Below are 24,274 nucleotides of genomic sequence, written 5' to 3'. Positions count from 1 at the left end.
TTTAACATCTCTTTTCTGCCTGAAAACCTGCAGATAACTTTTACAACTGGGACAACAACACCAGCCCATCATTATCTTTCCCTGAGCACTCTCAGTTCTAAATTCACTTGGCTATTGTATTTTTGGTTTTATTCCAGTTTTCCATTCTTGATTTGCAGAGTCTCACTTGGATGAGTTATGAGCTACTTGCCCAACAGGGTTTTTGTTCTGGTCTACCAAAAACTGGAAAAACCTGTTAGTGTACAAGTGTACAAGCTTTTTTTTTTTTTTTTTTTTCTTCCCAGTCTTCCTCTCCTATTGGCAGTTACTGCCTGTACACATGCAGACAAGGTGGTGCTTACCTTTCATGTGGAAAACTGCCTTACAAAAACTGAAGTTGTTTTTTGCATCACCTCATTGCTTTTCTAGCCTCATGAAGGCTTTGGAGGATAGTCCAGGAGTTAAACTCTGTTCTCCATGGAATGGGTTTAGGTCATCATCTTATTTTTCTTCAAGAAAAGGGAGGGTGTCTGAGCATGGCTCAGGTCCAGCCTTTTCAGTAATATTTGATAGACTGGGAGATCCACAGAAATCAGCTTTGTTGCGCAATGTAGCTTTTTGGGTGCAGAAGCTTGTCTCCTTCACAGCAGCTGCACATAGTGTCATGCTGACATCTGCAACACTGGACAAGCACCAAGGCAGCAAGTAAGTGCAAAAAGTGGAGAAGCTGGGGAGGAGAAACATTTTTTTTCCTCTCTTTTCTTTTTTTCTTGTTTTCTGCTGCTGTTGGAGCAAGAATGGGTCAGCTGTGTGGACGGTGCATGCAGCTCCTGCGTGACTTCATGGCCTTCGTTCAAAGAATGACCTCAGAGCTGGTGCACAGCATTAAGGAATGCTTAGCTCTGATAAGTAAGTGCTCCTGCTTGAAACAGAATGGCTCAAAAACCCGGCAGCTATACAGGCCCATCCTGCAGCCTCATGAGCGAGTGACAGCACAGGAATTTCTGCAGCAAATTGAAAGAGGTAAGAGCATTAGCTTCTTGAAAGGACTGTGATGGGGTATGGAGAATCTTTTGGGGGGCTGAAAACAGATTGCTGTTTGAAGCACTCTGACATGGCATACTGGTGTAGGAAAGGACAGAATCACAGGGCTTTTTTTTTTTTTTTTTTTTTGTATACAGGACACCAAGAGCTTGAGTGGCACTACGGTAGGATTCAGGTAGAAATGGTCTAGTGCTTTCTTCTGTGCCATCACTGTTAAACATGACCCATATACATATGTTGTGTGAAAGCAAGTCCTTCTAGTAACTGAAGTTAACTTTTTGAGTCAGTCCCTGAAGCAACAAAGGTGGAAAGAGGGTTGTATCGCCACTGGATGCTACAGGAGCCTGTTAGCAAGAAACAGCATCATGGTCCTGGCTGAGTTATCCAAGTACCTCTGTGATCTGGTGCAGAGCACTTGCAGCTGCACAGGTGTGAGTGCTGTATGTGGGGAAGGCTGAAGACACCCTGGGACAAATGCCATTAGGCTGAGAGGGCTTCCCTGAACTCCAAGAAACTTGTCACCCAGTATGCTCTTTTTGTGTACACATTTAAGGCACAGAGCTTGAACACAATCACAGGATTCAGCTTGAATCAAAGTAGACCCATCTGTCTTGGTTGTCTTCTCAATCCTGTCCTAAGATATAATGTATAAGTAGGAAAATTTTTTTTGTTTAATTACTACTGTCACAGAATGTCTTCTTGGATGAGTGTCTTTTGTCAGTTGTCCAACCTGAAAGCATTTCTTGCCTCAATCTTGAAGAGGGGGCAGTTGCTTATTTGTTTTTTTGCTTTGTCTCACAGCTAATCCCATGCACTGTATCAAGTTTAGCAACCTAGCCCAAGAACCTTCAGCCCAGATGGTACTAGACAAAATTGCATATCCTTCTGCTTTCATTTCCATATAGGGTACAGAACACCACAAATTACTATTTCTTTACTTGCCTTCTTGTGATGTGAACCAAGAGAGACATTTATCCTTGATATAACACAGATAACATTGTTTGAAATGATCTGTCACAGAACAACCTTTGGAATGACTGTTGTGGTGCTGATTGATTGAAATACACAAGGAGTAGCCTCAGCTGATGTCCCTACTCTTTCAACACAATGACCTCATGCTGTTTAATTAACTGCTGCACATCAAGCACTAGCTAAATCCTGAAATCTGTATCCAGAATAGGACTTTACTTTTCAGCTTTGCGTGTAGTGGCAATCTTCCAAAAATGAACGTTTTCAGTTTCTTCCAAAATCTAACATGCCTGACTGTTTCTGAGTGTCTTGACAGTCACCTAGCTCAACTGAGAGATCAGGTTCAAGGAAAGAATGGTCTGGAAAACATTATGAGAACAGTATGGCTCTTTACAGCACCCACTGGTGCTTCCTGAAAAGAATAAATGTATGTTTTCTTGAGAAATCCTTTCCTCTCTGAGACGGGTCTGCAAAGGGCCAGTTTGTCCTGGCTTCTGAGGAGCTGGGACAGAGCACCAGGAGCCTTGAGCTTCTATGACAGCAGTACAGAGGTGGCCATGCATGATCTGAGAGGAGTCCCAGTATATGTGATAGGAGATACACAGCACTCAGGAAGCAGGAGTGGCCAAACTCTGCTGCCAAGATAGATGGGGGTATGAGAGCCTCAGTAAGAAAACAAAAACACATACATCTTACTTTAGCACTCACCTGTATTTTATTCCAAGATGAGATGAGAAAGCCCATCCTCAAATGTGGACAAATTACAATAAGCAGAGAGCCAACATTTGGACAGTTGAGTGCAAGGAAAGATTTGGTGGTTGGTCATATCTATTTTTGAGCTAGGGCAGCAAATGCTTGATAAGCAGGCAGTGATTTTGAGTGGCTTTTTCTTTATCATTTTCCCAAATAAATATGCATAGATATATGAGGTATTCAGGTAGTCAGCATCTAAGGAAGTGATTTAAACCGCATGATCCTTGTTTTTTCTCCAAGTTTCTTGCACACACCGGTGGCTAGTCCTTCCCTTTGTGTTTACTGTTAACTATTAAATAAAACTGATCATTATATGAAGCAGTTCTTCTATGAAACACACTTACCTAACCTTAAAGGTACGCATTTGTTATTCCTGATGTGTCAGCAGCTTCTACTGGCTTGATACATTGGCTGAGTTTCACCCTGAGTCATGAAAGCATCCAACCTTCACATCCCTCACATCCCTGTTATCCCAAGCGAGGAAATGTAGCTAGATCTTGTTCTTCACAGAGATATTTCAGTCTGTAATGTACTGCTTAAATCTCTTGTCTAAAGATGGATCATATACTTGTGTGCTCCACCAGTCAATATTTAGTTACCTTTTCAACAGTTGATACTATTGAGCATTGGATCAATGGCCCCTTTTTTCCTCTTTGCTATTCCGTCCCATACGTTGTAAGCACATAACACAGTAACTTACAAAATTCATGGATGACTGCTATTGCTGTACTCTTGATGGCTATTGCTGAACATCTGGTTTATTCATAGGGGAGCTATCATACTCGAGAACAGGTAGACTCATGCTAGGAATTTGAGCCTGAGGCAAGCCCATTTACAATCCACACCAATATTCCCTGAAATCCATTATTATAATACAAAGAATAGGAAACACAGCAAAAATAAGAAGTAGTAAATTAAAAATATGTTCTTGTTCTATAGCTTGTAACTAAGAATACCATTTTCAGTTGATACATTTTAACAAAGACCTTCTGTGATTCAGGAAGTGATAGCTTTTGGAGAACAAGAACACCTGCATTTATATTGGATAACATAAAAGTGTCTAAAGGTTATAATTTATCTTGCATCTAATAACTAGCTTCAAGAACTTCATAAGAGGCGCTGCCAAGGACAGGTTATTCTGGGTTCATTTATTACTGCTGCTCCTGAAAATATGAAGAGGATAGATGGGCTCTATGGAGCTGATGCAATACAAAAATCCTTACTTGTAAACTTTAATTTCTTTTTGTAAACTATACTTTTTCAAATGTAATTAAGTCTGTGCTGTAACTGTACATCTTTAGGTTTTGAAATGTCACCACTGGGAAAGGACCCTCTGGAAGCCTTGAGGATCTTAGCTTTTTCAGAAAACCCAGGTCTACAGCAGTCCGCTGCTCTCTATTATTTGCATATGAGCCAGCACAGTAAGTAATCTTAGTGCCTTAGAAAATTTCTACATAATTATAAATAAAATAGTATTTTCCAACTGTGAAACTCGCTTTGATTCAAAGTTCTTTTTTTTTTTTTTTTTTTCTTTTCCTCCTGCTGAATTGTTTACCAGGAAAAATGGAAATGTTGTCATTGCCATATGGGCAGAATTATTCTGGGTTTTGCTATGAGGAGATTATCTCTCATTGCTATAAAAACTGTCATTTATGTTATAATAATACTTTTGGAAAAAAAAATCAGCAGACTCCAGCAGTGTCTTTTGAATCTCCTGAGAGCAGCACACACACAATTTGGTGGCAGGAAGTGGTCACAGCAATCTTTTAAGGTTTTGCAGTGTATGAGTGTTTGGAAGAGAACAAAGCCCCTAAAGCCAGGTTGTGGGGGAGACTTGAAGGAAACAGTATGATTTGTACCCAGTACTTCATGGGAGCCACTGCTTGGTTCTTGAGGCAATTTGTGAACATCTAGAAGTCAGCCTTGATATGCCAAATAAGATTCCAACAAGAGGTTGAGTCCTACATAAAGGCAGAAATGACAGCTACAAGCAAGCTGTGATTTATTCATTTATTTGCTTTTTAGAATTGTACCTCAAGCTTTATCCTATGTATTTTTTCTGGCTAAAAATGTGTGACTGCTCAACTTGAGGACTTGCTATGAGGTGGAATGACTTGTTCGATAGCAAGACATGTAGATTTCCTTCCCATACTTTTTAAGTACTTGATTATTCAAAACCTTTTCAGGAAACTTGGTCTGTTTTGCCTTTAGCAATGTAATTTAAATGATGGGGAACACCACTCAGCTCATTTATGGTAACAACTAAGGCCCAAAACCAAAAAGTGAAAAATGAGAACAGTGTGAACAATGAGACTTCCGAGTCTTTCATTTTGTTCCTGCAGTGAATGTTCCCCTGCCAACAGAGCATCTAGAGCCCTTCTATGCCTTACTACGGTCTGCTGACCTGGAAGTGCAACAGATGTCTTCCTTGTCCCTTGTCAACTTTTTGCTGGAACGAAATAGTGAGTAATTAATAAAGCATTTCCCTTTCTGGTGCATCTCTTCTGGGGGACTCAGTACAGGACGGCACTTCTCCGTAGTGAGGTTTACACAGATCTGAATTCCCTTTTTTTCTGTTCAAGATAGGACAGATGTTAAGTCCATTTGCAATCCACATAAATTCTGGATATGTTAGGTCCCTTGAGAAGTGCTATATCACACAGCAAGTAACTTTGGATCTGTTTGCAAAGACTGTTGAATTCTTCTTAGGTTATTGTAGGAATATCTATACTTGTGTTTTTCTTGGATAGAGCGCCCACCACTTACCCTTTCAAACCACAGATACAGCTCTCAGAAACTAACTGCCTATGCAATTATGTTCATTTTCCTTCTACTTATTAACTGAAATTCATTCTTAAGTTGCTTGCAGTTTGGAAAAAACAATGCTTAGATATTTAGTATAATTGACTTTCTTGTGTAGCTTCTAGGACCCATTTAATTGGGTTAGCATATGGGACCTACAGAGGATATGTCATTACTTACAAGTAAAAAATATAAAGGAACACTTCAGAACATTGAGAGCAGATGAGAAAATTGTGAACCTGTTGGAAAACTGCAGTTGCAGTTTCCAAAATGAACTGTGTGTTTGAAAATAGAATTGCTAGTAGAAACATTTGAAAGCATCTGAACATCTCTTGAGTCTGACAATGAATCAAGCAAACCAAGTTAGAAATTTTATGTGCCTTTCAGGTTGTTTCTATGTTGGGTCTGTTTTGCATAATCATAATATAGAGCCCAAAACGGTCAAAGGAAGATATATTCTTTTCACAAAGGCTTTAACTTACATTCTGGTTTGTCTATTTGTTCTTGAATCTGTGAATAGTTGACAAAGAAATGGTTATCCAAATGGGTTTACTTGAGCCAATTCTGGATCTGCTTGAGTCAGACGATCCCACTGTCCAGTGTAATTCCTGTGCCTGTACAATGACTTTGGCTGTTTCAGGTGAGTGTGCTGTTCTTTCCCTTCATCATCTGCCATGAATCCATTCAACTATTACTTCATATTTCACTGTGAAACCTCTTAGTTGCAATTGGATTAAGAGTCAGCAGGTGCCTCAGTGGTAACTTTTTGGTATTCTTATTTCACAAATTCTTGAGATTCTGGTTAAGATCTTCTCAATGTTTCTGACCTTTTTGTCTTATGATTACAAACCCTTTTCAGATTTCCAACCTGAATGTATTAATGACTACTATATCTTAATTAGTTTCTATATTGGTTTTTAACTTCAATATTTCTCCCTCTCTGATGTCTATACCAGTGCAGATCTTTCATTTTACTAGAATGAGAAAGCCATTTAAGATTCCTTTTGTAAATGAGACTCTCCATTTATCTTCATAGCACTGTGGGTGTAAAGCATATGTTCCAGAAATAGAACATAGCTGTTTTGCAATACCACAGACCTCAGGCATTGTTACAGTCAGAAGACATATATAAGCACTGTAGGAGTTTAATTTCGAATTCATCCCTTCTGAAAGACAGTGACAAGTAACACACAACACTTCAACTGGGATCTCACCCATGACTTCCGTTGTGACATCCAGGAAAATATGTGTGTGTGATACGTCTGATGATAACATTTATGTCTTTTATGACTGCATTATCGTGATACTGTCATACTGCAACTGTTTAATCACTTATTCTTTTCTGCTGCTATTTTATGCAGATGCCAGTTTGTTAAGGGACTGCAACAAAGCTCAACCATTGTTACCAAAAGTTATCATGTTAGTTTATCTTATTCTATTTTTCTCAGACTGCATTGTTCTTATGTAAAGAATATGTAAAGGTCTGCTTAAAACTTATAAATAATGCTTGTTTCCCCCCTATCTTGTTTTTCTACCAACTTCCCCCTCAGCATGGGAAACTGCCATGTGATCTCCCAAGAGGCTGAGACAGGCATTGTAGATGTATAACTTTCTCCCTTAGGTACTTAGGTTGTGAAGGGAGGGAGAATAAGCAGGATCCAACTATGTGAAAGCGCTGATTTGTTTCTTTATTTCAAGTTTGCGACTCCTGGGAATAGGAGGGCTGTTATGTATGGTTAGTAGAGTTTTTCTCCTTAAGATCTACAGAGGCAGATCCCTCCAGCTGTTCTAAGTAGAGCACAGAGAAAGGGACGTCGTTTGGAATTGAAGGCACTTTGTCCCTTCTCAATATCTCTGTTTAATCCAGGTTGCAGGGAACCCACAGCCACTCCAGTTGCATTCTCTTTTGAGGGTGGTTACCTAACATCACTGCACACTCTGTAAGTGCCAGCATTCTTTTAAACATAAGTAGATCACATTAAGGACTTGAGGAGCTTCTAGCCTATATAGGAAAGCATCTGCTGAACGTAAGGGTAGACAGTCCTGCAATACATAAATAGGCTGGGTTGCTGCCTGGGACTTACATCAGTTTTGAAGATGTTTCTCATTTTAACTAGGATTTAAATGGACTGGATCCATTTATTTATTTTTCAGAGTATGTTTTGCTACCACAGCAATGAGACTAAAGCAACTTGAGAGTTCATTTTAACTCTAATTCACGTGCCCTGATATCTTAAAGGATCTGCTTGAGGAAAGAATGTTGCTCAGTCATGATCTTCAAGTATGCCATTTGTGCTTTAGAACATTTTTAAAAGGATAAACATGGAAGCAGAACAAAACTGGAAAGATCCTTTAGACAGCTTTGAGGTGACTAAAACTTCAAATCCAGGAGTGGCAACTTGTCTTAACTCTGCTACAATACATGTCCATGGCTGTGCAGAGTGAACTTGTTTAGCAATGTGACTGCACGTTATACGTGAACTGGGATATCCAGTACTTACCAGCTGCCAGAAATAGCCAAAAACAAAACAACAAACAAGCTCATTTAGATTAAAAGGATTTCAAGGTCAGTTGGTTCCAATACTGGCATTTGTCCACACAGCAAGAGGATGTGCGTACAGCTGCAATTATCTGTTTCAATCTGTGAGTGGAAACAATCGGTTCTGGGATAAGAACTCTCCTCAGAGTAGATAGAAGCAGAACTAAATGTTCACAGCAAGGGTTTGGGGAGGCCATGAAGCTAAACAAAAAGGATGCAGTGAGTGCAGAGCACATTCAAAGTTGTGCTGTCAGGAGAATTTTAAAGCACACAAATACCAGAAAAAGGAAGGAAGCAGGTTTCCAGATGGATTATTCAAACCCAATTTGAGTAGATGTTAGTGATTCACCTTCTTTAGAGTAGAATTTGAATACATGGTTCCCTTCTAAAAACACTGTCAGGGGAATTGATTCTTGCACTGGCATCAGTGGAGGAACTGTGTTATGTAGATAAGCAAATGGGCCACGGAGACTATAATACAGTTATACACCATGGCAAGATAGATATTTTCAAGCATTCTGACATAAGTTAATGAAACAGGTAGTGTTCAGTGTTTGCATTATATGACTAAAACTAGAGTGAGAATGGAGAGAGAGAGGAGGGAGAATGATTTACGGAAAAATAAATCCAGCAAATCCACAATAATGTGCTCTAAGAAAGATGGTGAAGCTGAATTTCTCAGCTGCTGAATCGCCAAAAGAAAAGGAAAAAAGAGGGTTTTTTTTGTTCATGGAGGTTTCCACTGTGTAGGTACCTGTTGTTGTTTTCCCACTCTCCCACAATGAGAGTAGGTGCTTCAGTCACTCTCAGATGAGAGCAAGGTACCAAGCCCATGCGCCATCACCTCCACCAACACAGGCTGTGAGAGCCCATCCCACCACTGCAGGCTTTCAGTATCAACCACCACCTGAAAAATTGACTGAGCTGTCATGGAACGGTCATTTTCAAATCAAACTGTTTTTGTTTTTTCTTAAAGGAAGAAAAATCTTTGAGGCACACAGTGTCTCAGTATTATTTCACATGATCATCTGCTTCCTTCAGATCTTTCGGCTGGAAATGTGTCTCTGAGAAACTCTCTCAAAAGAGGACATAGGCTCTCCTTCCCCTGTTCCAGAAAGGAATGTGGAAGAAAAAAAAAAAAAGAAAAAGCCCAAATTTTGTCCAGACATTTGTAATGCCTTTGCCAAAATGTGAAATTTTCATCGTCATAATTAATGGAGCGTATTGTGTGAAAGAACGAGGACGGATCAATATCTGGATGCTCAATCTTTTTGTCTCTCTCCTTCATCCAGTTTTATTAGAGTTTATGTTGCATCAGACTGGTTTGCATCAGATGGAGCTGCACTAAATTATTTCTGTTTCCACTGTGGAAACAAAAGAACAATACACAGATGAATTATATCGGACAATGACTTATCTACAAAATGGACCTGAAAATTTCACCTGAGTAATTGCTTCCCACATGACACAGATATTTTTAAATAGATGGCTTTTCCCAGAACAATTATTTCATTCAAAAATGAGAATACTTTTTCCATCACAAAAGGTATTTCTTTGAGTATCAAATACACATATGAAGGCAAAAAGGGACTCAGTCTGGAATACTAACCTGATCCCATCTGATCTGTGCTTGAGTAGATAACCTTGACTATCTGTGTGTGTGTGTGTGTGTGTGTGTGTGTGTGTGTACATCAGTTCGTTAGTATAGAACAGTCTCAGGAATTGATGTTTTTATTGTCATAAATCTCTAAGTTAGTTGGCACCCGAGGATATGATCTGTTCCAAATACTCTCACATTTCTTGCTTGCTTGTGTTTCATGTCCCTCTCAGCAAGGTTTCAAAGATTGGCCATTGTTTCAACAGTCTAGAAATGTACATAAATAAATCAGTACTCCAAGAAAGCCAGTCCTGCCACCTGTCTTGCTCATGACTCTCTGTAAGAGGATATACTGCATGGCACTGTCTCATTTATTACTGTGATTTTTTCCCCAGAATCCAACCGAGAAGCTATTGGTGCTGCTCGAGGAGTTACACCTCTACTGTCTCTTGCCAATTCCCATGATCCTAGAGTACAACAAAATGCAGTTGGTGCTATTCTCAACCTTACACAATCAGGTACTTTCTGGTTAATGGTTTAGCTAAGATTGCTGAAAGAAAATTCCTCCGCAATAGAAAGATAAATATGTTGAAAGGATTAAGGCAAGAACAAAAGCTTATCTGCACAACAAGTTACTTCCTTTGCATGTGGTATTCATGATGATGCCATAGGCTGATTATTTCAGTTTGGCCTCTCCTTAGCTACTGCAGACCCATTTTTGCCTCAACCCAAAATAGGAAGGCTTGACTTCTGAACTGAAAGAATTAATGTACAAGCAATTGTAATATGAAAGAAAGAGATATAATAACAATCACTAATCACTAACTCAATTTTGGATGATTCCAAATGTAACTATTATGGGCCTGAAGTTCTTCCCATTAAAGGTTCCTGGGATTTCTGCTACCAGCTTTGGTAAAAGAATTGTTGGTCCTCTGCAACAGTATATATACTACCATATATTAACTCTGAATCAAAACAACATTAATTTCCACGCATCTACATGACATAATTATCCCACATAACTAGCTGACACAGTCCTAAGGAATATCTTATTTCTATACAGCACGAGGAATGTTTGGCAAGAACTTTTACAATTGATCATTGCACTTCTGCTATTATTGTTTGTTTTACATGGAAATCATTCATGGTCATTTTGCTAAAATGAATGCATACTACTGTCTTGCACAAACTCTAAATGGTATGCTCTGATGTTTGGATAAGCATAACCACTCTGTTGTGCATATCCCTGTTGAATAATGCCTCCAGACAAGAGAGAGGGAAGGGAAAGGATACACTAACAGAACACTGTTTTTTTAAATGGCAGAGAGGATCCAACTGGTCCTGTGCAAGGAAGGAGCCCTGCCAGTTCTCACCTTGCTGCTGGAGTCCCCTGACTCAGAAGTGCAGGTATGGCACAGGTCAGGTTTTCTAACAAGGACAGTGTGACTGCAGGGAGAGCACAAACCACAGAAGTGGGAAATGCAAAGGTGGAGGGAGGGGAAGGTTTCTGCAGAGAAGCAGAGTGACGTGTGTACATCTTGGAGGAACTCAGCTGGGTCAGACACCATCTATTCAAAGCACATGATTTGTTTAGCTCCACAGGGGGTTTATAATGCCAGGAGACACTAAGACACGCACACAGTTGTTATACGCAGCTACCTTTCTGTGTCTTTTGGACCATTGGATCAGATGCTGATAGGCCTGCTCCTCTGCTCTTCTTGCTTCCTTTGATCTTTCCCTCTAAACAGTTCTAAGTGTTTTAGAAGGCATAACTTGCAAAGAATTTTTTTCTCATTGTTTTGGATGTCTGCAAAATGTTCCTGTTTTATGTTTACCCAAGACATCTTATATTTCTGCATGGTTAACAGACTTGCTTCTTGATTTCAAGTATGCTAATGAAAAAGTATGAGTACATTTGTAAACCTTAAAGTCCACTTGTTCATCCAGTGGATCTGAGAAGCACAGGATTGTTTCCTCCAGTGTTCTTTTTAGCTCTATTGAGTTGTAAATGTCAGAAGTGATGGAGCCTCTGGAACTGCTTTTTCTGCAAACTGCATCAGCATCACCAGCTTCTCCTGTTGTTTATCTTAAAATTTCTTTCTCTGCAGTTCAACCTGTTCCTTCTAATTATACCTCCCAAGTACCACATGTTTTAATATGTATAATCTTCCCTGGAATTAATGTTTAAATCTTTTGAAAATGATCTCTTGGCATGCTAGGGCAGTGACAACATCTGGCTCCAGTTAAACAGTGTAAATATACAAAGCAGCCGATGTAGATGAGCTGAGGTAGATGTCAGCCATGGAGTAGCTGCAGCAGCACAGGACGTTCCCAAACACCAGGGAGCCTTGTGGGTTTGTGCAGCATGCACTGCCACAGCACAGCTGCTGTTGTAGCAACAGTAGATATTGCATCGCTTTTCCTGAGCTCACTGAGGCTGTTATCAGGTCTACCTCACAAAATACCTGAAGATGAAAAAGTACTGCATTTTATTCAGCTCTCAGTCTGAGCATTTCTCCAATTTAGTTTTACTCTCTTCAGTGTTGTCATCATTGGTGACTGCCTCTTTCCCCGTTTTTTTTCCTCTGGCTCTCCACAGTATTATAGCTGTGCTGCCCTGAGCAACATAGCAGCCAACGCTCAGCACCACGAGGCCATGCTGAGAATTGGTGACAGATTCCTGATTCGGATGCTCATCTCTCTTCTGTCCTCCTCTGTGGACAAGGTAAAACTGCAACCCTCTCTTTACATGAAGGTTTAGCATCATTGCACAGCTATAACATTTCAGTCTGGCACACTTCTGCTTATCTACTGCATGGATGCCTCTATGACATCTTTCCCACGAGGAAACACGTACATTAAAACACATGTAGATTCTACAAGGGCAACATTTGGAGAAAGTAAAGGGAAACATAAAAGGCCTGGACACTTCCTTTAGGCTAGGTGACCTATTTTCTTTAAACTTGAAACCGCATATGAAGTGCTCTGTCCAGGCTCTCACTACTATTATGCTACCTCTTTTTTTTTCCCCTTCTTTTTGATATCCTTAGCTTTGACTACATGGCTTCAAAGAATAACATCTAGAAAATCTTGCTTTGCTGGGAGTCACATTCTTCAAAAACTTCAGCAAGGTTCAATTCAGAATTTAAAGGGTAGCACCTTAAATTCTGTGTTGCTTCTCCTGGTTGGGAAAAAAAAATAATGCAGAGTGCATGAGACAAATTCAGTCCATACATTTTCCTATCATTGTTTTGACATTCCAAAAATAATCCACAAACTGAACTCCACTGGCTCTTCCTCATCAACAACTGATCTAGGGGAAATTGAAACAAACTCATTAAAAGAAAAAAAAAAGAGGTTAAAAAAAAGTCCAAAATTTGTGCTCCGAAGATAGTGCGATAGCTTGATAGCGTTGTCACATTTATTTTGAGTGCAATAACCAATAACCAACTGAAACTACTCTTTTTCTCTCTGTTTCTTTTTCCCTTTGGCAAAAGGTTTCAAGCCAGGCATGTGTTTGCCTAAGAAATTTGGCTACCAGGGGTAAGTGGCACATCAGAGATAAACAAATGATGTTATTTTCTTTGTCTCTCTGCCTTTTGGAATGAGCATGGTGGGTTTGAACCTTTTCCATTAAGAACAGAGACACCTCATTTCTGCGTGTTAGTTGGATGCTGCAGGGAAAGGGAGGTTTGCTCTGCACTCAACTAAACCTGCCCCAGGCAGCGAAGGGCAATACCCAATGTGAGAGAGCCAGCATATATGTTGTATGCACAGGGGCCTTTTGCTCCCCTCCACATTTCCCAGTCGTTAACCCTGATTAGGATAGAATATCTCCTGAAATTGCTGCTTGGGTGGGGCCTGCCCTCTCCCAAGGCATGAATCTCTCATTAACCGTAATTCTCTCCCAAGCATTTGTCATCCTCTTAAAAAAATCCTATCCTATTAAGTACCCCAATCCATTTCCACAACTTACTCTGGAGATGAAAGCAGAGGAGCTGCATGTTCAGCACTAGAGTCCTAGGCCCCAGAGTATAGTTGTTCATCCAGAAGTTGTGGAGGCACTTTGTTATCAAGCAGTCACAGTGATGGTGGGGAGGGAGTGAAGGCCCTGCTCTTTGCTCCTTGGTGTCTCTGACTTTTGAGACTTTGAGACTGCAGAGTCATTGTTGTAAAAGGACCGTGACTGAGAAAGGTGGTGCTCAAGGAGGTCTATTTGCCCTTTTCCACAGGGTTTTAAGCCAGTTAATTGCTCAGAAAATGCCCCTCATTTCTTCTCACTGAGACTCAGACACAAAATGAAGGGTGTCTAAAGCTACATGCTGCCCTCAAACCTGTATTAATTCTTGGCCAGAGGAGCCAGAACGAGTGAGGTTTAATTTTTATAACCAAATATCAAGAACTGTCCCATCCCACAGAGATTCAGTTCTCCCCTCTAATGTCTTCACATTTCATCATCATCTTCCCCAAACAGCAGACACACAGGCTGAGCTGCTTTCCAACGAGGTCCTGCCCAGGCTGTGCTCTCTCCTGGTGTCCAGCAGCGAGGATGTGCGTCATGCAGCTGTTGCTCTGCTCTGGGTGCTGTCCCAGTACCCACACAACCAGGTATGGCAGCTCATCCCATAAGAGCTAGGGAGAAAGTAGTTCTGGATGCTGCTTGCATTGACACTGTTATGGCATCCTGTGAGGCACATCAGTATGCTCTGTGAGATCTCCCAAACCTTCCCCTTTCTGGCCCAAATTATGAGGTTTTGCTCACTCCATCTGCATTGTCCCTACCTAAGGAGCTTGTCTGTTGTGGTGAGTGGGATCCTGGGGATCCTGTAGTTAACTGAATCACCTGTGAGGAGGTCCGGGAGGAAAAAGGTGGAGATGGGGGTCAGATTGCTTGGCTGAGTGGACACCAACCTGCACTCCCCGTTCCCCTTGCTCTTCATACTGCCAGCAGATTTATTCTTTTCTTTTTTTTTTTAATTAGTCTTGAGATCATTTAAAAGTCCATCAATCTTTAACTAATTCACTAGAACTTTCCTGTGTCTCTTTGTGTCCTTAGCTACAGAATGGTTTCTTTGCCCATGCTCAGAGCAAGCACTACCATTCAGCAGTGCAATGCCATGCAAACACATGAATAACTCTGGCTAAAAATAAACTGCAGCAAACAGCCAACGCAGGCACTCCTGCTGTACTTTCGTTCTCCACATGAAACACCAAATCACAAAGTAGTGACAGATGTTATTATTATTGTTTTTAAATATGCTTCTCCATTCTAGTGATTAAAGGCGTCCTCAGGAACACAGATAGAAAAGCTTTTTGATAGGTGGCTTAAGCTGATAATCATGGGAGAGCTGGAGTTCGGGCAGATAAAGAAAAAAAAAATGCAAGAACCTTCCCTGTCATACTGCTCAGCACTGACAGCCTAAGTGACTACAGCTGGGCCCAGGTGGGGCTGAGACTTGGAATTTCCCCAGGGCACTGGAGGCCTGGTGCCTCACATCTTGTTGCATGTGCACAGCACAGTATGAAATGAACTGTGCCTCCTCCAACTCAGGGACACGACCCAAAAAATGGGAAAGCTCAAAGCCTATGGAGCCACAACCAGAAGACTGAGCATTCCAAAGGCTTTGAGCAGGCCACGTTAGCACCACAAGTCCTTGTGGCATGTCAAACTGCCTCCTGCAAGTGAATGTAATTTGATCTCAGCAAGCTCAATGCTGAAATATTGCAGGGGGTGATTTGCACAGCAAAAACCCAAGTGCATCTGCAGGTTTATTTCAGTGAGCAAACAGGGCTGTCCCCAGGGAGTGAGCAAGGCCACGTGCTCTGCAGAGTGGCTGACCTCTCCCTCCCCTAGCCTCCCCATCTCTGTGCCCTGGATTTTCAAGGCCTTTCAAAGTTTCTTTCACTCAGGCAGGCTGAATTCTGAGCGTCTGAAAGAGGGACTTCTCCATGGGAACAGCTGTTGGAAAACAAACCACCATACAAAGCTAACCTTTACCACCAAGTCAAGTGATGCTTGAGTTACTGCAAATGCTGCCAAGGATACAATAGAGAAGGATTCATCTGCCCTTTCATTACCATGAATTAAACCCCCAGGAATGCTTCATACTCACTCCCCTCCCTTCCTTTTGGTCCCCGTCCTGGCTGCTGACAGTGGCTCCTGGTGAGCTCTGAAGTACTTCTCTCTTGCAGGGGAATTGTATTCAGTTCTCCGAAGGACAACCCAACCCTCAAACTGTAAGGAAAGAGTCAGTGTCTGTGGGAAATGGCCTTTTAAGTCACATTCCTTTGAGCAAGGATCTGTCAGCTCCAAGTGATGCTGCTGACTTTCCACTCCAGGCACAAAGAGCTTTGCTTTCACATCGAGCTACCTGAAAAACAGAATAATTTTTATTTTGGCAAGCACTGTCTACTCAAGGATTTTGAGCACAGCATTGCAATTCTATTCACAGTTTCTGCTGGAATGCTCTTCCTTGCTTTTTTATTTTGAGAAGTTAGGTCAATACTCAACTTGAACCACCCAAACTACTTGTACTAAGAGTTCTGTCCTGGGCTGCTCAAACTGTGCAGGATCGAGCCAACAGGCGAAATCTGGATCCCAGTCACATGCCAGCCAAGGAGGCTCAGCAGAATTTAGAGTAGTGTCACTTGCTGGCATTGGTCTAAATAGATTGAAGAGGCTTGGCAGGGAAGTCATTACGTATTGGAAAGTTTATTTAGAGTCTATAGACAATTTCCTCCTCTCATGCTCTAGCAAATCAAATAAGGTACTGCAGTCAATAGGATTACATAGAAAAGAGGACATGTAGTCCAAAAAGCTCAGAATACAGTCATTAGTGGTAACTGAAATGTTAGAGAAAGTTTACAGTAATGCCTACATATAGGATTCTTTAATGCTCTGAATTTAGCTGTAGTACTGATTTTTCCATCTAGTCCCATGTCTTATTTTAGTATTGCTGGTTGTGACAGTGCTTAAAATAAAAAGAAGTGAAGATGTCAGGTGATATTAAGAAAAAAAAATAAACTTATCATAGAATCACAGAGTCACAGGGGTTGTAAAGGACCTCTGGAGATCACATCGTCCAAACACCTGTTAAAGCAGGTTCCCAGCAGATGGTTACACAGGTAGGTGTCCAGGTTGGTTTTGAATATCTCCAGAGATGGACACTCAACAACCTCTCAGGGCAGCCTCTTCCATTGCTCCATCACTCTCGCAGTAAAGAATTATTCATTTTTTTTCTTTCAATTATATATAGGATCAATTACTAGATTTACACCAAGCACACTAAACCATCTCAATTTCTAAGTAACACAAATAAAATAGTCTGCTACTAATGAACACAAGAATCACATAAAGAACAGATAGAAAGAAAAAACTGTCCCAAGAGGAAATCTTACGTTGCTTTCAACTGTAGACCTAACCCAAATCCGCTAAGGAACCTATCTGTCTGGTGACCCAAACCCGTTTAATGTGTGAGGAAAACTACTTCCAGGGAGAGAGGTAAAGCATCTCTAAAATAGAACAGAGAAACACATGTGTTGTCACAGAAGATGCTGATCAGAGCACTTGACTAAAATGAGGCCCGATCGCAAATCGGCCTAAATGTACAGTTCATTACTGCTGGGAAGGTAAGCTGCTGGAGTATTTAAGGACACAGCACTGCTGTTGTTGCTTCTCCACAGACTTCCCTTGCCTTCCATACCTGTCCCATCCACTTCTCCTTGCAGTCAGGATCTCACATCCTTATCTTGGCTACAAAGCTCACACAGCAAAGCGACCTCTGGGGATGTTTGATGCAAACAAATTGCTGTAAATGAAGATTAAATTCTGGATGTTGAAGACTCCATCTTTCTATAGCAAATGCCAGTCAGTAGGCCATGTTTTGAGAGAAAAGGCACTGGTCACAGCCCCTTTGCTATTGGTTTAAATGAATTAAGTAATGCTTTTTTTGCAGAGCTAAGGCCAATCTACTTACTGTTGGCTGCAAATTTGTATCGCTGTGCTTGGCATTGTCTGTATGGGGATGTAATGAAAATACTGGTTGCTTTTCTTAGGATACTCTGGTGTGCACTGAGCTACTGCAGAGCCTGGGGATGCTCCTGTCAGCGCACACAACAGACCCTGTCATTGCTGGCCACGCTGCTTGCATCATCAAAAACCTGAACGTTTCCAAGACAAGACAGGTGAGTACCACTTGTTTTTTTTACTGAATTATACCCAAGGAGGTTGCAGTTACATTTATGAAGAATCAGCATTACCCACAGAAAGATTTTATTGTTATTACTTATAAAGCATACACTAAGTATATTCCACACAAAATTGTTTTTGTGAGCAAAAGGACCTCGTGTGTGAAAGTTGTTATTTTTCTGAATCATTCCAATACAATGCAGACATGCTAAAGGAAACAAGAAATGTCTCATTTCCCTATGAGTGATATGTTTACCTGATTTGAGTGACCACATCATGGGTACAAAATATATTTCGACCAAAGCTAATTCAAACTAATTAAAGGAACCACCCAACTGTCCAGGAGAATCCCCTGTTGGTTAGAAACTGAATCCCGATTTCCTAACTCTCACTCTTCATATACCTTTATTTAACTGCTTATGGGGTTCAGAACTGAACTAATTTTACTTGCTTCCTATTTGTTAAATATAACCCCAACTGCTGATGTGTATTTTCCCTGTTTGGCCAGGTACCTGCTGTGCCAGGGTGCTATCAAGGCCTCTATCATTGACTTTGCATCTCATGAAATCCATACCTACAGATGCACTTGTCTGCTCATTTTCCAGTTACAACTAGTTGCAGAGACCTCTTTGCTGACATGTCCAGTGTCAGAAACAAAATCTTTCCTACTGTGACTTACCTGATTTCAGGCTTAGGGACATTTTTATCCTTCCTCTTTTGCACGATTAATTCTCATTCTTGCAGCTCTTATGCTCTGTTTAGCTTTGTCTAGATTGGGTTAGGCTGAAGTACCAAACCACTGCGAAGACTGTTCTTGCACTCCTTTTCCTGCTCTCCCATGATGCAACAGGACACTCAACACAACCAGAAGAGATTTAAACCAGACAAAAAGAAAACTTCGCTTTAGATCTGTGAACCTGTCTAATAATGAGGAACGGGACAAACCTTTCACATATATGAAGCAGGGATTGGAAATGTGACTTTCCAATAAAGATTTTCACTTATATTAGCAAATATTAGTTGTTAAAGCAATTTTTGCAAGGAAATGCGTTTCCTCAAACTCAAGGCCCCTCAAGAAGAGTAAAAATGGGCCATGCTTTCAAAATCTGCTTTAAAAAACTACCACATTTATCAGATAAATTCTATGACTTTATTCTGTCTTTGGCAGGGAGCTAGTTCATCTTTATAAAAGCTTTACAATGTGCCACGTAATGTATTTAGTACTCATTTCAGAAGAGAACTCACAGAAGTGAATAGGAACGGCAGGTTTCCAAGGTCAATTTTAAGACACATAAGAGTCCTTGTCACAAGAGGGAAAAAAGCAGTGGTTCTGTGCCAGCAGGACACAGACTGTGGCAGCTTTAAAGGCAGCAGTCTCGAATCCAGCTTCAGCTGCTAAGCAGCAAGTAAATTGCAGTATTAAATTAGAATACAAAAGAAGATATTCTTTTCACTGATGGCCACCTGAGCTCCCTCATGGAGTCGTGAGCAGCTTCCATCATCAGGATTTTCCCATGAGCTGGAGATGCAGCTTCCCTAATTAAGTCTGGTGACTCGCTCAGAATTCATTCCTTGGTCTCAAGGGCTTTTTATCCAGGTTGGCTAAGCCTCCTCTGTTTTCAGTTGGGTGTCTAAAATATATACTATGGTGCAGAGATATGCATGTTTGGGGCACTGCAGATGCAATCGGAAAACTAAAGGATAAACAGAGATGTTTAACACATAACTCTGTAGAACAAAACACACCTTTGCTTGTCACGTTCCCTCATATTTCTGCAGATCAGAGCATTTCAACACCAGAAAGCTTTCAAAGCCCCAGATGTGAAGACAGTGATGAACTTCCACAGTTCCCCCTGCTTCGCTCTGGAGCATTCATGTTACTTTTACTACAAGAATTTAGCAAATGACAGCCAAATTCTATTATACACTCTGATACAGCAGTAATAAGTCGCAGAATTCTTTGAGCTCCGAAGTGATCTGTAATCATGAAAACACCTCGCAGACAGAACTAGCCCTGGGAAACACTTTAGATCAGGTGATCTGTGGCTGTGATCCCTGGGTTGGTTCAGCGCAGAGCAGAGGAGCTGAGGGGAGGCCTGATGGTGGCTGCAGCTCTCACATGGAGCGGAGGGGCAGTGCCGAGCTCTGCTCTGTGTGACATTAACAGGGCCCGAGGGAACGGCATGGAGCTGTGTCAGGGGAGGGGCCGCTGGGGGTTAGGGATGGGGTTTACACCAGAGGGTGGTGGGCATGGAACAGACGGCACAGGGGAGCAGACAGAGCCCCAAGTGACAGAGTTCAAGGGGTGTTTGGACAACACTTCCCAATATATAGATTGGATGTTTTGGTGCTGTGTGAAGCCAGGAGCTGGACTCAATGATCCCATGAGTCCTCTCCGACTCAGGATATTCTGTGATTCTAAGGTTTGTCATTTGGCTGGATTAGATCTGGGAGAAGAGACATCGGCATTATCTACGTCTTATCTGTCAGTATTGCAAAGAGATATTCAGTACCTCTGAATCAAAACACGATGGAAGTGATGAATGTTAATCTTCTTATTGCAGAGAATTGTGGAGAGCCCATGTGTTGAAGGTCTCCTCCAGGCCATGCTTTCTATCGACATTCAAGAAGACTCTCTTCATTACGTGACATCTTGCCTAGCTGAGCTGGCAAAGCAAGGTGGGGAAACAACCTTACCATAAATGGCTTCCTCTGAGAAGTGCACGTGTTTTTTATCAGTTCTAATGGGAACAGAAGCCTGGGTCTTTCTTTTAAGTTTAAGGGGAATTTTGCCATAGTATTAAAGGAAAGCAGGATCCAGTTTACTGACAGGTGACATTGGCTCCACTGTTTGCATTGTTTTTCTGTGGAATGCTTAATTACTATTATTTTGCTTAAAACTCTTTGTGCCAAATTTCACTTCTATACATGACCTGTTTTCTGCTACTTGTAACGTCACCCAGTTTCTCACCTGAATTCATTTCATAATACCAGAAGAGTAGAAAGAGACTGAATTACAGTGTGTTTATCTCCTTGAACTTACTGCACATAGATTTTATAAAAGAACCATAATTATTGCACCTCAGTGCACAGCAGTCCTCATGACACAGTGGATAAGCGTAAACTTTCCTGTCTCACTTTGGGATTGGATATCATCTGTCCAACATTGCCTTGCTTGTATCTCTTGTAACTGCCATGGCATGTCTCATTTGGTTCTGCAAGAGGTGCTCAGCAGCTGCTGGACAGAGACAGCTAGACCAGAGTGGGTCTTGAGTATGATGCGTTCTTTCAGGCCATAAATCCAGCGATATAAAAGTCCAACAAGCTTTCTATGAATCAAACCCACATACCTTACTGAGAGCAGAACTTCAAGGCATGGCTGTATTTTACAACCTAGAAATACTTATTGCAGAAGTCCAGCACTTACTTTGCTTCTCCAGTTCTATAAAGGATTTTCTAGTTAGACATATGGGTTCTGGGAGATTTGTCATGCTCTTTTCTAGGGCACTGGGGTTTCTATTTACGGACTACTGTCCTACCTTTTTGCCTTCTAGAAGGAGCCAGGTTATGCATGGTCAAATGGATGAATGAACACTTGACAAAGCGCTTGGTGAGGCTGGCTGGCCAACGGGAACATAGCGAGCCATCCTTTCATGCTGCCTCCATCATCCAGCACATGATAGATCACGGTAACTGTCACACAGCATTAACTGTGCCGAGGGCAGATCAGTCATTAACAATCTTAAGCATTGTTAATATAAACAGCTATGGAAGTATTTTAAAAGCTCCTGCTCATCTCCAGTTATTCTCCTCCTTGTGCAGAAAAGATGATGCTTTTATTGAAGTGTCACATCAGAGAGATTCAGGCCTACCTCAGGAATTTCCTCACTCACCAAGAGGTTCGCTTCCAGCAGCTGGCCATCTCCACATTCTGCAGACTGCAGGAAGGTACATCCTCACCTCCAGGCTCAGCCCTGGGGGAACTGCCCGCTCCCATCACCAGCAAAGGCAAATCTTTGTCACAGGCTGTCACCTGCACCCCTGAGCTGACAGCAAGCAGAAGAAACCCAAGGGCAGCTGCTACCTTAACTGTTTTATCTGCTTAAAAATAACAAAGAATATCTTACAATAAATGCAGAATTACTTTTTATTTATTTACTTACTTACTTTTTAGATCAGCAGGAAACAGGATGTGGGGTATAGGTGGTTTTTTTTGTCCAGTATGAGGATGCGTGGCACTAGGGTCAACCTAAAAGCTTTTCGGATTCAAAATTTGTATTTATTTTGATTAAGCAAACTCAAGCAGATCACATGGATGGCAAAAGCTGTAAAGCTGCATCTTTTCCATACTGAAATTCAGTTCCTTAATATATTTCTCTCTTTGGCTCTGTTGTTTTTAAATCATTTTTAAGTGTAAGTTGAGTACAGATGAGAAATGCAATATGATAATTATAATGATAATAAATATATAGTGTGTGTCTTCACAAAATACAGAACCAAGAGCCTGATACATCTTTGTGTGTATCTGCTGTACAGAATCAATGCATAAGGGTGAATTTGCCAACTGAGTGAAACAGCCTTTGTCATCTGGATCTGAAGTTAGCAGCAAACATTCTTGAATAGTTGTAGGATGAAAATTGATTTAGTATCCATCTGCTTTGTGTGGCAGAAGGATATTGTTCCGCCTTCTGAATACTTATTTTATACTGTAGTAAGAAACAACTACTTAATCTAACCTAAAACAGAAGCATTCTAAGCACATGCATTAAAATGCAGGGGAAAACATCTGAAGAGGGCAATTGCTGCAGCTTGCCTAACACTTTGTTCTTCCTCTTCAGATCCAGAATTCTCATTAGCATTCAGGAAAAGCCAAATGGCCAAACTCCTCGAGCAAGTCCGTCAACAGACAGAAGAAACTCAAGAGCTCCTGAGGGCAGCTATTGGCCACGCAGACAGTTAATATTTAAACCAGATAGCTTACAGAAACTTACCACATCAGAGAGGCTGAACTTTTAGAGATGACTGGCTTCATCAGTTCCTGCAGCTTAACCACTCCTGTCACTTGCAGTTTCCTGGCACAAAGACGGTGCACAGCACCTTCACAAAATGGAGATGTTCCGATAACAAGAACAGGATGAGAGCAAATTTGACAGAATTACAAATCAATCTTATATTCTGTTCATTCATTTTAAAAGATGTTAGAGGACCAAAACATGTAGTAGTATGTTTAGCTCAAAATTCAACTGTCTTGAATTCATTATGTGTATGTGGGTTCAGAACGCCTCTCCTTCCCTCTTCTCCAGGGGCAGCAAATCTGTCTCATGGATCTCCTTGCCAATCACAACAGCATATTTCAGAAAACAAAACAAAACAAACAAAAAAAAACCAAAGTCCAGAGCCTTGAACTTATGGGGCACCACTTTTTTTAATGTTGTTTTTAGAAGAAAGGTCACCTAATAATAGTCATCTACTACTAATAGTTCAATAGTAGTCCAATTCCTCTTCTAATCAATACACTTTATTTTTTAAATTCAAGAAGCTGGTTGGAACTTCTTGTTGGACTGGCTAGAGTACTGAAGTTTTAGGACAATTGGCAAATATCTGCTTCCAGACTGCACAGTTTCTTACAAAATAAATAAATAAATAGATAGATGTACATCTTTAAAGCTGCTACTGGCTACAAACATGGAATACAAACTGAGGGAGATGTAGAAAAGGATCTGCCAACTGAGATCTCACCATAACATTTTACTTTGGCCCAAATCTCTAAGCTGAGCTTAGGGGCCTGGGGAGTAATTAATTAGGTAAAGTTTCCTTTTAGTAACTGTAAGTTCTCTCCAATTGTAAGGTGTAATTTAAAAACAAACCAACAAACCCACCCAGCCCCAAACAGTTAAAGGTTTCTATACAGCACAGCAAAAAGTCTTGTTAAAAAAAAACAGATCTCAGATAAAGCAGTATGGAATTTTCAATATTCACCTATAGCAGACAGGAAATTTCTTCAGAAACATCACGTGAAAGACCCGTGTACCTAATGATGTGGGAGCAGTTGGGTTCTTAGAACAGAGGACCAAAAGGAGCTGACTGACACAGTTAGGGATGAAAGCAGATCTCCAACTTCAGGCCACCTCCTTAGGTCATTTTTCAAACACAACACCAGTGCATGACCACTGTGGAATAAGTGAAGACGTTACAGCGTCCTCTCTGTTTTTCTTAACTGTTTAATTGCAAACGTTACTTCAACGTCTTCTCAAGAAACACAGTTGCTGCAAAAGGTCACCCATTACTCCATACCTTCACTTCTACAGCTGCTGATTCTACCTCACTGAACTGTTGACTCCAAAAGTACAAATAACAAAATGCATGCAATAGCAGGCAAAAAAGCTGGCATTCATTTTATACT

General features: G+C 41.0%; 1 protein-coding gene across 1 annotated transcript; it reads left to right on the top strand.

The window, feature by feature from the left end:
• Positions 1–386: 386 nt before the first annotated feature.
• Positions 387–23,235, top strand: LOC136046784 (uncharacterized). Its single transcript, XM_065733530.1, has 14 exons — positions 387–1,002; positions 4,047–4,166; positions 5,088–5,207; positions 6,068–6,187; positions 10,079–10,201; positions 11,008–11,090; positions 12,283–12,408; positions 13,181–13,226; positions 14,158–14,291; positions 17,739–17,867; positions 20,436–20,550; positions 21,426–21,560; positions 21,694–21,819; positions 22,710–23,235. Exons 1-14 carry the CDS (start codon positions 777–779, stop codon positions 22,829–22,831), a joined length of 1,725 nt encoding a protein of 574 aa, XP_065589602.1. The 5' UTR covers positions 387–776; the 3' UTR covers positions 22,832–23,235.
• Positions 23,236–24,274: the final 1,039 nt, after the last annotated feature.

The sequence above is a fragment of the Cyrtonyx montezumae genome, unplaced genomic scaffold (assembly GCF_038088225.1).
Source record: "Cyrtonyx montezumae isolate F1298 unplaced genomic scaffold, pur_monq_1.0 scaffold_0, whole genome shotgun sequence".
NCBI lineage: Eukaryota > Metazoa > Chordata > Aves > Galliformes > Odontophoridae > Cyrtonyx > Cyrtonyx montezumae.
Note: the sequence above shows the minus strand (reverse complement) of the source record. Positions and strands in the feature narration are given on the sequence as shown.

What these genes read in the sequence shown, in the direction of transcription:
- LOC136046784 (XM_065733530.1), top strand. Translation starts at nt 777, where the DNA reads ATGGGTCAGCTGTGTGGACGGTGCATGCAGCTCCTGCGTGACTTCATG. An exon ending in CTTTTTGCTGGAACGAAATA is followed by an intron (nt 5,208 to 6,067) that starts GTGAGTAATTAA and finishes ATCTGTGAATAG; the next exon opens with TTGACAAAGAAATGGTTATC. An exon ending in TCTCAACCTTACACAATCAG is followed by an intron (nt 10,202 to 11,007) that starts GTACTTTCTGGT and finishes TTTAAATGGCAG; the next exon opens with AGAGGATCCAACTGGTCCTG.